The sequence below is a fragment of the Salvia splendens genome, chromosome 7 (genome assembly GCF_004379255.2).
Source record: "Salvia splendens isolate huo1 chromosome 7, SspV2, whole genome shotgun sequence".
Classification (NCBI taxonomy): Eukaryota; Viridiplantae; Streptophyta; class Magnoliopsida; order Lamiales; family Lamiaceae; genus Salvia; species Salvia splendens.
The window spans coordinates 1,033,540-1,045,087 of NC_056038.1; the positions used below are offsets into that span (position 1 = coordinate 1,033,540).

Sequence of the window (11,548 nt, forward strand, 5' to 3'; positions counted from 1 at the left end):
CAAACTCTGCAAGACATATTTCCTCTATAAACCGCGCAACACCACGTCGCACCAAGTACATATGTGGTCCTCCATCCTAGCTGGCTTGTCGGCAGTTTCAACACGTGCGAGGTTGATCATTGGCTCCTTTTGTGCCGCACACTCCTTCCTCTTCTTTGTCTCATTCTCAGCTTCAGCTCTCGTGGAGTTCGTGGTTGTCCTGGCTTGCGCACAACGCACTGTAGCTTGATCAGCTTGACGGTCCAGTGACTTGAGATCACGGATCGCGGCTTGTTGATCAACTCGGCAGGTGGCGGCTTGATCAACTTGGTTAGCAGCGGCTTGATCAACTTTGTTACCTCTTTCAACTTGATCAATTTGGCATGCAGCGGCTTGACCAGTAGCTTGATCAACTTGGCATGTAGCGGTTTGACCAACTTTGTTATCTCTTCCAACAGCTTCTAGTTACGCGACACCAAAAAATACCCCAGACTGGACGACCAACGTCAAAATTCCGGCTCCGCCACATCGCGATGCACCCGATAAATGTTAATAACTCTAGCGCCAAGTCTTATAATTTAGTGTATCTTCTGGATCAGGTGTCTCGGCATAGTCATCATGTGTAGAAGTAATGTCTATTTCAAATCACATATTTATATAAAATCCGCCATGAATAAAACAAATGCATTGCTAAATTAAATCTTTACTATTGTTACTGATCACAAGTAAGAGTAACACATAAATCGATAAGAGAGAGTAAAAATTGAAGCAAATTCAAACTCTACTAATAAGAAATTAAATCAAGTAGAGTTGAGAGGGAGAGGGAGAGCGACATAGCAACTAAATGAGAAGCCGGTCGTCGAAAGTCTCCGGTGGGGAGAAGGCGAAGGCCGGGCTGAAGAAGGGGCCGTGGACGGAGGAGGAGGACGAGCTGCTGAGGAACTGCTTAAAGAGAGAGGGCGAGGGGGGTTGGCGGACTTTGCCGCAGAAGGCGGGGCTCCTCCGCTGCAGTAAGAGCTGCCGCCTCCGTTGGATGAACTACCTCCGCCCCACCGTCAAGCGCGGCCACATCTCCCCCGACGAGGACGATCTCATCCTCCGCCTCCACCACCTCCTCGCCAATAGGTATTTCTATTTTATTATAGTTTAATTGATAAGACGTTTTCCCTCATAATATTTGTGACTCAAATTATAAGTTGAAACTAGACATTTAATATACCATTTAATTTTTGAATTTCATCTCTCTTTTGGCTTTCATATATTTATGCTTATTTCATCATCTAGATCATTTAAAAAAAATTCTTTTAAAAGTTACTTGCCTCTAGATTTTTTGCTGCAATGGAAAGAACAATGTGTGTGCGTGTGTGAATGTGAGAATAATTCAATAAAAATTGTGCATTTTTTATGAAAGAATATTTTGTGTGAGTTGGTTGTGTGGATGAGATATTGATTTCCCTTTACATCACCAGGGAAATTAAATAAACTTTTTTCTTATTTCTTTTTTTGAGTGAATCCTTCTTTAGTTTTTCTTATTTCCTTGTTGCACTAATTTTCTTATAAATTTGGTGAAATATATGATTAATGCAGGTGGTCATTAATAGCTGGAAGAATTCCCGGGCGTACTGACGACGAGATTAAGAACTATTGGAACACTCGTCTAAGCAAGAAGCTAATTAGTCAAGGAATTGATCCCAGAACTCACCAACCCTTCAACCCCAGTCCCTCCATTAATTACTCACCAACCTTTCAACCCTAATCCCCCATTAATCACCAACCTTTCAACCTTAATCGCTCCATTAATCATAACAATTCATTTAGCAACCCTAATCCATCCATTAATCCTAACCATAAACTTTACAACCCTAATCCTTCCATCAATCATAGCCATTCACGTAACAACCCTAATCCCTCCATTAATCATAACCACAATCCATCCATTAATCACAACCATTCACTAAAAAGCCCTAATCTCTCCATTAATCCTAACCATTCACTTGACAACCCTAATCTTCCCGTTAATCCTGACCATCCACTTAACAACCCTAATCCCCTAATAATCATAACCATCCACTAATTAACAACCCCAATCCCTCCATTAATCATAACCATGCACTCAATCAAGATAGAGATGAAGGAATGCTAGACTGCTTCGACGACGACTCTTTCTCTTCATTCTTGAACTCCTTCATGAATGATGAAATGTTCATAAGCAGCAGCCACCAGCAGTAATATCAATCCTCTTTTTAGTTTCTACTCCATATATTAAAATAATGTTCAGAACTTGTTTTTTTAATGGAGTAATAATTAGCTATATGCATGTTTTGCCTGTATCGTGATTCTGAAAATCAGTCATGTTAAATTCTCTAAATTCTGTCCCACATCGACTTGGTGAAGATCACATCTAATCTATATAAGTGTGGATAACCCTCCCCCTTCTGAGGCCTTTTAAGGGGTGAGTGACTCATTTCTAATATGGTATCAGAGCAGGCCCAAGTCGATGATGGTTTTCTCTTTATCTCTTATCTACCTCACGAGTGGAAGACCGATGTCCTTTCCGGCCCACATCGATGATGGTTTCTCTTGCATTGCCTACCCACGTGATGGAAGACCGATGTCCTTTCCGGCCCACACGTGAGGGGGCGTGTTAAATTCTCTAAATTCTGTCCCACATCTTCTTGGTGAAGATCCCATCTAATCTATAGTGGCTCATTTCTAATAAGTCATTTAAATCCTTTGCAAAATGCAATAGCTTCATTTATGAATTATGCAGATTGTCAGTACATAATTAATTAATTTCATTAATAAAAAGCTTTTTATGAAATATTTACCTCCAAATTAATGTACCAACTTAGAGTATATATGTAAACATCACAAATATTTTAGGCTCCTCACATTCACACACACACTCCCTCTGTACCGTGTCCGTAATAAGTGGCTCGTTACTTTTATTAGGCACGTGCAATTGTGCTTTGTACGTGCAAAGCGATGATCGATGTTACTTTTGTGTTTCATTAATCCTTAGTAACTCGAATACAGAATCTCACGACTCAATTTAATTACTACATCTCATCATGCTCATGTTGTGCTTCAATGGCTGTGTTGTGCTTTGTAGCTTCAAAATGGCTGTCACATTTCATCTACACAACTTTTACATACCATGATTATGATCATGCCTTCTTCCCCTAATGGTGTACAAACATCAATAAAATTTGCCCATATACACGGCCCGGGCCATGATGATCAACATCACCAAAATATATTATTAATTACATGGACGAGACCAGTGAGAAGACTTGAAATTTCGTGATTTAAATGAAATATGATCGACAATCATGCCGAATCAATCCTATAATATGCAAGTCCATATCAATCGATCACTTTTCTTTCGATTTGTTACGTGACTATGTAACCACCAAAATCAAGCATGGATTAATATTAAAAGAGATGCAAAGCTCCAAAAATAGTGATCCCTTCTTCCACCCAAGTATTTATTAAATTTGCATTATGAGATATTGCATACTGATATTTTAATACTACATACAATAAGGTATATTTAATCAGCATTAATGGGTATCTATGTTGATTCCATTTCCCAATTATTTATTTAATTTGCATTATGAGATATTGCATACTAATATTTTAATACTACATACAATAAGGTATATTTAATCGGCATTAATGGGTATCTATGTTGATTCCGTTTCTATTTATATGTTGAAACAATATAGTCATGACAGGTGGAGGCAATAGAATAACTATTCCATATATTTAGGGATATTCTTTAATGTAGGGAAAATGGGAGTTTTTCAAATTAGATAGTTGCTGATGTGGCAAACATGTGACAGGTTTTATGCTAATGGATACTCTAAACACACATGTGATTCAAATCACTTTATAATATCCAACCTTTTTTCCCTAGTACTTGTTCACAAAAAAGTGAGACTCTCAAAGGGATTATTAGGTAATGGAAACCCAATCATTTTCCCTCATACTATAATACAATTGTTAAGAGTATTCCCTCAATAATAGGGTAGACGTTCGAATCACCACAATCACAAAATAAATGAGCAATCATTATTGATTTAAGAGCAGATTGTTAGAACTTTTAGGCTAAAATCATGTTTTTGGAACATTACATTTTGATCTTATTTACGGGTGGGGGGTCTGCCAAAACCCCCGCCCACAAAGGGCGTCTTTGATTACAAAAAAAAGAGAGCAGATTGTTAGAAAAGATCATAAAATTTTCGTCAAAACTTTCTCCTTTCTACAATTTTAAAAACCAATCCGAAAAACCATTATGTTTTGATATGTTCATGAATCATGATTATCCCATGGCAAAATAATCCGATCGCCTACATGTAATACATTGTTGAAGTTGAACAACGTCATTTTCTGTGTGAATAGACGAGATTGTTTTTGTCATAGCGGTGATATCCATGCACAATTTTCCGAAGTGTCATGGATGTCACAAACCTTTCATAAATTAACCGTCTATCAAATAAAGGCTGCAAAATATTATGAAATCATCACTTTTCCGACAATTTCTGTAAAAGAAAAGGCTGCAAAATAAATTGGGATAACTTTAACTTCATGAAACACGTTTGATAATTTGGAGTGAATTATTGAAATATGTACACACTATAGTGATTGGGGAAATGTTGTAACCCTAAATTCACACATATTATTTCTTGGTTTTCACAATCTAATTGATATATTTTTTTAAAATAGTGATGCTAAATGGCTATAATGTGGCCGGCCATAAAGAGTTAATTTAGTCCATTTACATGTATAAAAAAATTAGAATTACCGATATAAACTTATATGTGTGTGAATGGACTTGTGAGTTGATACTTATCTTTGAATTCCATTACGTAAAACAGATTAATATCACGAATTACTGTATACTTTGAGCAACAATCAAGAAATGACAGTAGTAATAAGTTGAGCAAAAACTACGAAAGAGCAACACTAACATGTTGAGCAACATATAATGAAGATGATATAAAAGTAAAATCAAGTAGTATTAAACCGAAAATTTGAAAAAAAAAATCAATTTTTTTTGTTATTTAATTAATTTATGGCGGGCCATAATGTGGCCGCATAGCATTATTCTTTTTAAAAATAGAAAAGTCACTGCACTTTGTTTTCTCTTCTCAACCCATAAAATAAAATTGTATAAAATCTCGTATAGAATAAAAAATGCTCGACTCAAAATAGTATAGAGCTGGTATTAAACTTTCCAATATTTAATAGAATCCACGCCTCAGTGCTTGTATGTACTCCGTCATGGATTCTCTAATATCTTCGTCTTCATCTTTCCGATCACCATATCACCACCAACCAAGAATTCCCACAATCACTCTCACAAAACCCGTTTCGAAAATCCCATCATCTCACCGAATCACGCAACATATCCTGAGATCAAATTTTAAAATCTTCACTGCGGCTTCTCCGGCCACTTTTCCGGCGGAAACAGAATCTGCGCCGCCGGAAGAAGCGGCTGAGCCGGAGAGATTCGAGTGGTACGAGCAGTGGTACCCGGTGTGGGCGGTGTGCGATCTGGACAAGAGGAGGCCGCACGCGAAGAAGGTGTTAGGGATTGATTTGGTGGTGTGGTGGGATCGGAACGAGAATGCATGGAAGGTGTTCGATGATAGTTGCCCTCATCGGTTGGCGCCGCTGTCGGAGGGGAGGATCGATCAGTGGGGGAGGCTGCAGTGTGTTTACCACGGCTGGTGCTTTGGCGGCGCCGGTGACTGCAAATTCATCCCTCAGGCGCCGCGAGATGGCCCTCCGGTGAGTTCTGTTAAAGATCGTGCCACGATAAACTCAGAGGTTTTGTGACGAACGCGTGAAAAAATATTGTTAGGGTTGGATTCTTGTTGGGACCTATTTCTTACATTCATCAGTTTTTTATATAGAAAGGATTAGGTTAACATAAAAATTACTCACTCCGTCCGCTATTAAATAACCCAATTTTTGCCATTTCGGACTCAATTCCCACATCGGTTGTGAGAACAACTGATGTGGGGTATATAGACTAAATGGGCTCTCTCTCCTAACAGGCTAGTCTTCTATTTTATTTTCTCTTATTCTCTTTCCTTTCAAAGTGCAAAACGCACAAAACCCTAATTTTGACGCCGGATTGATCGACGGGCAAAAGCTCCCGCGACGTTCGACGCAAAATCTACGAGTTAAGGAACTTCATCCTTAACAATTGGTGCTTTCATCGTGATCTCTTCCCCCGAATCGTTGTCTACATGTCGTACAGCTACACCGGATATCAACTCCGGCAGGCGGATTACCACCCATGGCAGCCCGTATCTCAACCCCTGCTCCATCCGAACAGAGCGTTAGATCAACAACCATCATATCCATATCCACAGGATGGGAGACTCCACCCACAACACCATCCCTACCAAGCCCGTCAACCCACTTCCTGGGACCCGCCATGGCTGCGCCAGAAAACTGCGTATCAGCAACCGTCTTCCTACGAGTCAGATTTGTACTCGCCACCACCGCCCTCTTGTTGGGACCCGCCAAGGTTGTGCACGCAGCATGGATACTCTCAGCCTTATCAACCGCCTCAGCAGCCACACCACACCGCGCTCAGACAACCCACTAGCTGGGATCCACCTGCCTACTGGGAGACACCGGGACAACGCCCCTTCCACGAGGTCTCGGCATACGATCATCCGCTGCCCCCCAACCATAACTCAGGATGGAATCAGCCCGCGCCACAGCCACCTTGTCCAGCCACCACCACGGCACATCCGACTCTCGCACAACTTCAACAATTGTTGGAAGCGTGCTACAGGATGGAGTCTCGCCTTGTTGCAGCCGACCGACGCATCGACAACATGCTTCCTCCAGAGCTGCCTGAACCTGCGCAGCCCTACGGCTCTCAAATTTTTAGGTTTGGGGACCTCGTTCAGCACCTTCCTCCATCAGGAAATAGCAAGGCTTCGCCGGGGCCGTCGGATTTAGTCCCCTACGACTCATTGACTCCGCCGCAGCAGTCGAGTACAACACCACCACCCTTTGCGTTGCTTCCCGATACTGCCCTCGAGCCGCCGTATGCTCTGTCCAAGACTTCAGTTGGGAATGTTCTAGAGTGCAATAAGAAAGAGATTGTGATTCTTGACTGTGATCGAGTCGAGGAAGGATTTGATGATTCTTCGGAGAAGATTCTACATTCTTCTTCTCGTTTTAGTGGAGTTGAAAAGGTTGAGAAGATAGAGAAGTCCAGTTTGGATTCCGCACGCAAAGAGAAACCGGTTCACGGTTGCATCGAGATTCAGTGCGCGCGACAATTGAATGCTTCTCGATTCAAGATTCCCCAAGTCCAGATTGGTTTGGGTAGTTCCATTGTGGACAACGCATCGCTGAAATTATTGAGTGATTCATCTCATGTCAGGGTTGTCGCAAGTATGAATCATCGATCAACATCTCTCGACGCCGATGCCCGGTTGATTCCTCCGCAAAATGACACTCTATGCTTGAGCATTCATGGACGCATTGATACAGGGAGACGCTCAACTATTCAGTGTATGTTTGACCCAGGAGGATTCCTCGACACTCATCGTTGCTTCATGGTGCCCACCTTGAGGACAAGGTGGATTTCAACCGTGGGGGAGTTGATACGATTATTATTATTATTATTATTATTATTATTATTTAGTTAGTTAATTATAGATTGACATATCTTTTTCATATCTTTTGTCTTGCTCATTAAGTTAGTATCCACTATTATAAATAGTGGACATTGTTCTTTAGTTCATTAATTCAAGAAATATCAATTATCCTTCTATTTTATTTTCTCTTATTCTCTTTCCTTTCAAAGTGCAAAACGCACAAAACCCTAATTTTGACGCCGGATTGATCGACGGGCAAAAGCTCCCGCGACGTTCGACGCAAAATCTACGAGTTAAGGAACTTCATCCTTAACATACTCCTACTCCTACGTTTTGTATATGATATCGCATTTTGCTATTTTAGTAAGTTTGCAATTAATTACAAGTCTCAATCACTTATTGTTCACTTTTCAGACATTTCAACGGTATTTAATTAATTCTCTAGGCCATTAGTGATTTGGTCTCGTCAACTTAGTAAGTGATGAAGATAATTTCCAACAAATAGAAAATAAAAATGAAAATAAAATAAGGAGGTTGGGAGTGCCTCCTCATTTAGTGAGTCTGCCAAATTGATAGAGAATTCTAAAAACCTTAGCTTTTTAAAAAAACTAAATTTGTTAGTATCAAATAAAAAACGGATCGTAAAAACAGATTTTCCCACTCTTTGTATAAGGTCCAAATACCCTAAAATCCGAAAATGGAATAATAGGAAATTACGGAAATTAAAATGAATCCATAAAATTGTTTTTCCGTTTATCGACGTTTTGTACGAATTTCAAGTCGTTCCAAGACTGTGAATTTTACAGCTTCGTCACCTCTAATTGCATCAATATTAAAGCGTATACACAACATTTTTGCAGGTCCACACGTCCAAGAAGGCGTGTGTGGCCGTTTATCCCAGTTGTGTTCAAAACGGCATTGTTTGGTTCTGGCCAAATCCGGATCCACAGTATAAGGAGATACATTCAACGAAGAAGCCGCATTACATCCCAGAACTCGACGATCCATCCTTTGCGTACGCGATGACAACGAGGGAAATAGGCTACGGGTAATGCTGATAACACTCTTTCTCCACTTTTGTACTGAAAATCTTTAATTTTGTTCTATATATAGTTTTATTTTTAATCGTCGTGTATTTAAATTTCAGGTATGAAATCCTGATTGAAAATCTTATGGACCCTGCTCATGTTGCATATGCACATTATGGCGTGATGGAGACAGGACAAGTGCCCAAGAGATAAGTAAATTAAATCCATGCATTTTGCATTGTTTTGAATGTTCGAATTTCGAGTTAACCATTAGGCTAATAAAGAGAAAAGCTATATAATAAAATTAAATTCATATTTTTTATTAGTAATAATTTTATATTTATGAAAATTAAAGATATTATGATAAGTATAAACTTAAACTCGACAAGTTTGAAGATTGAAAAAAAAACTTGCCATTTTTGAAAAAAATAACATGCCATTGGATAAGAATCACGTTTGATGAATCCTACTAATTAAGTTGTTGGTTACCATTAACACATTTCGATTAATTTTATATACAGGAGTGAGTTTTAGAAATGAAACATTCACACATTTTAAATTGTAGAGTTATTTTTTTTTGTGTAGTTATTTATTTTATCAAAATTATCACTGAAATATTGAATTATTCGGCTCGGCTCAGGGTTTTAGATTGCATTGACATCCCTATATATGTGTGAGTATGGCATCGCTGACATAACATATATCATGCACTTTGAAGGCCGATAGAGAAGGAGGGAGACCACTAGAAATGAGTGTGCAAAAAGTCGATGTAAATGGCTTCACTTCGAAGCAAATATTCGGGGAGAACTACTTCGTTGCACCTTGCCTATTATACGGCTACTTTGCGCCAAAAAAAGGCCAGATCACTAACAAGGCATCATCCGAGGTGGTCGATATTCGATATTAATAATAGTTTCCCATTTACCTTAATGAATCCTCGACCTATTAGTTGGATGGATAGCAGCTTACCAATTGAGTTATGCTTCATCGTATATCTAATGCAGTTTGTTTGTGTATAATGTTTCAACATAATGTGTTGATGTAGGTGGTGTTATCCCCCGTTCCCCCGGAGAAAAAAGCTATGCTTGTTTTCTACTGCGTCCCGGTTAGTCCGGGCCATAGCAGGCTGATCTACGCGATTCCTAGGAACTTTGGCGTCCGCATGCAACGAATGGTCCCGCGTTGGATACATCACATTTTGCAGAACTTGATTCTTGATTCAGATCTCTATCTTCTTCACATGGAGGTGAATTGCCCTTATGTTACTATACATGATGAGGTTATTGTTTGATGCCAAAAATGTTATGTATGAGAACAATGTGTGTTTCATGCCTTGTTAGGAAAGAAAGCTGAGAAATGTTGGGGCTCTCAACTGGCATAAATCTTGCTATGTTCCGACAAAGTCCGATGCCCTCGTCGTGGCATTCAGAAGGTGGCTGAACAAGTACGGCGGCGCACAAGTTGATTGGAGCGATAAATACACCGGAGAGCTTCCACCCACTCCTCCAAGAGAGCAGCTCTTCGACAGGTACATCGTCGTTACGTTTTGAAAATCGGACTGGACCAACTAGTTCAAACGGTTCTTGGTCCGGTCTGGTTTGTACATTTAAACCGGTCAAACTTTGAGCCGTTTTGAATTGGAAAAAAATTTGACCAGTTTGACCGTGAATCGCCAACCAATTGAATCGGTTTATAGGAAATTTTGGCATTATTTGAAAAAAAAATTTGTGACAAATATTTTTATATTCTTTAATTTAATCATATGTCTTATACATTAGTAATAATTTTCAAATTTTATGTATAATACTCTGCATTATACTCTACATTAAATTTGAAACATATTTATTAGTACTATTTTTAATTACTATTATATTTTATCATTCATTAAAACTTAATATTCTAAGTAAAATACTATGGTACAATATTTCTACCTGTAGAAAAGATAATTCACTAAATATGATGAGACTGAGTTCGTTGTACTTGATAGAAAGTGAGTCGTGACTATATTGTGTGCTCAATTGCCTAATCAGGTACTGGACTCACACTGTGGGTTGCAGCAGCTGCAGCGCAGCGTATAAGCGTCTCAACGCGCTAGTGATAGCCCTTCAAGTTGTCTCGATTGCTTCGACTGCAGCCGTAGCCGCAGCCAAACATGGTGCAATCTCCATTGCGGCAAGGTATTCTGTGGCTTCATTGGCTGTGCTGAGCTTTTTGGCTTCAAAATGGCTGTCCCATTTCATCCACAAAACTTTCATATGCCATGACTACGATCATGCTTTCCGTTAATTATTACTCCCGTTTTCGAGTAGAAGTCCCCGTTGTTGGTTTTAATGGAATTGTTGAGTGTGTTGGTTTTCGAGTAGAAGTCCCCGTTGTTGCTTTTAATGGAATTGTTGAGTGTGTTGGTTTTCGAGTAGAAGTCCCCGTTGTTGGTTTTAATGGAATTGTTGAGTGTGTTGGTTTTCGAGTAGAAGTCCCCGTTGTTGGTTTTAATGGAATTGTTGAGTGTGTTGGTTTTAGAGTAGAAGTCTCCGTTGTTGGTTTTAATGGAATTGTTGAGTGTGTTGGCTTTCGAGTAGAAGTCCCTGTTGTTGGTTTTAATGGAATTGTTGAGTGTGTTGGTTTTCGAGTAGAAGTCTCTGTTGTTGGTTTTAATGGAATTGTTGAGTGTGTTGTGAGTGGAATACATTAGTAGAATATGAATCACACGTGTTTAATCATTTTATAGTGTTTAGTTTTAATAGGCAGTATTATTTTCAAGTAGAAAGTCCCACTTGTTGGTTTTAGAGAATTAATTAAGTTTGTTGTGAGTGAAATAACTTAGTGAATATGAATAATCTGTGTAATTATTTTATTGTGTTTAGTTTGAATGAGTATTATACTATTATTGTGCTTGTTTGCATTTCC

At 39.2% G+C, this 11,548-nt stretch overlaps 2 protein-coding genes across 3 annotated transcripts; both read left to right on the forward strand.

Annotated features, from left to right (window-relative positions):
* The first annotated feature begins 640 nt into the window (after window positions 1–640).
* On the forward strand, window positions 641–2,298 carry LOC121741024 (transcription repressor MYB5-like). The gene is made up of 2 exons (XM_042133706.1): window positions 641–1,104; window positions 1,567–2,298. Exons 1-2 carry the CDS (start codon window positions 824–826, stop codon window positions 1,733–1,735), a joined length of 450 nt encoding a protein of 149 aa, XP_041989640.1. The 5' UTR covers window positions 641–823; the 3' UTR covers window positions 1,736–2,298.
* A 2,914-nt stretch (window positions 2,299–5,212) lies between these two features.
* LOC121741582 (protochlorophyllide-dependent translocon component 52, chloroplastic-like) lies at window positions 5,213–11,528 on the forward strand. 2 transcript variants are annotated; one of them, XR_006037902.1, is made up of 8 exons: window positions 5,213–5,775; window positions 8,474–8,661; window positions 8,761–8,850; window positions 9,353–9,527; window positions 9,687–9,887; window positions 9,982–10,169; window positions 10,672–10,992; window positions 11,047–11,528. XR_006037902.1 is itself a non-coding variant. In XM_042134415.1 (7 exons), the coding sequence occupies exons 1-7, from the start codon at window positions 5,254–5,256 to the stop codon at window positions 10,925–10,927; spliced, it is 1,620 nt and encodes a 539-aa protein (XP_041990349.1). In that variant the 5' UTR covers window positions 5,213–5,253; the 3' UTR covers window positions 10,928–11,528. The 2 variants fall into 2 exon arrangements, 1 of the variants encoding a protein (XP_041990349.1); XM_042134415.1 differs by having other exon boundaries at window positions 10,672–11,528.
* The last annotated feature ends 20 nt before the right edge of the window (window positions 11,529–11,548 follow it).

Bases quoted from the DNA above. Each gene is read 5' to 3' on its own strand.
- LOC121741024 (XM_042133706.1), top strand. From the start codon at position 824: ATGAGAAGCCGGTCGTCGAAAGTCTCCGGTGGGGAGAAGGCGAAGGCC. The intron at 1,105-1,566 runs GTATTTCTATTT...TGATTAATGCAG, and splicing joins CACCACCTCCTCGCCAATAG to GTGGTCATTAATAGCTGGAA.
- LOC121741582 (XM_042134415.1), top strand. From the start codon at position 5,254: ATGTACTCCGTCATGGATTCTCTAATATCTTCGTCTTCATCTTTCCGA. The intron at 9,528-9,686 runs GTGGTCGATATT...GTGTTGATGTAG, and splicing joins CTAACAAGGCATCATCCGAG to GTGGTGTTATCCCCCGTTCC. The intron at 10,170-10,671 runs GTACATCGTCGT...TTGCCTAATCAG, and splicing joins AGAGAGCAGCTCTTCGACAG to GTACTGGACTCACACTGTGG.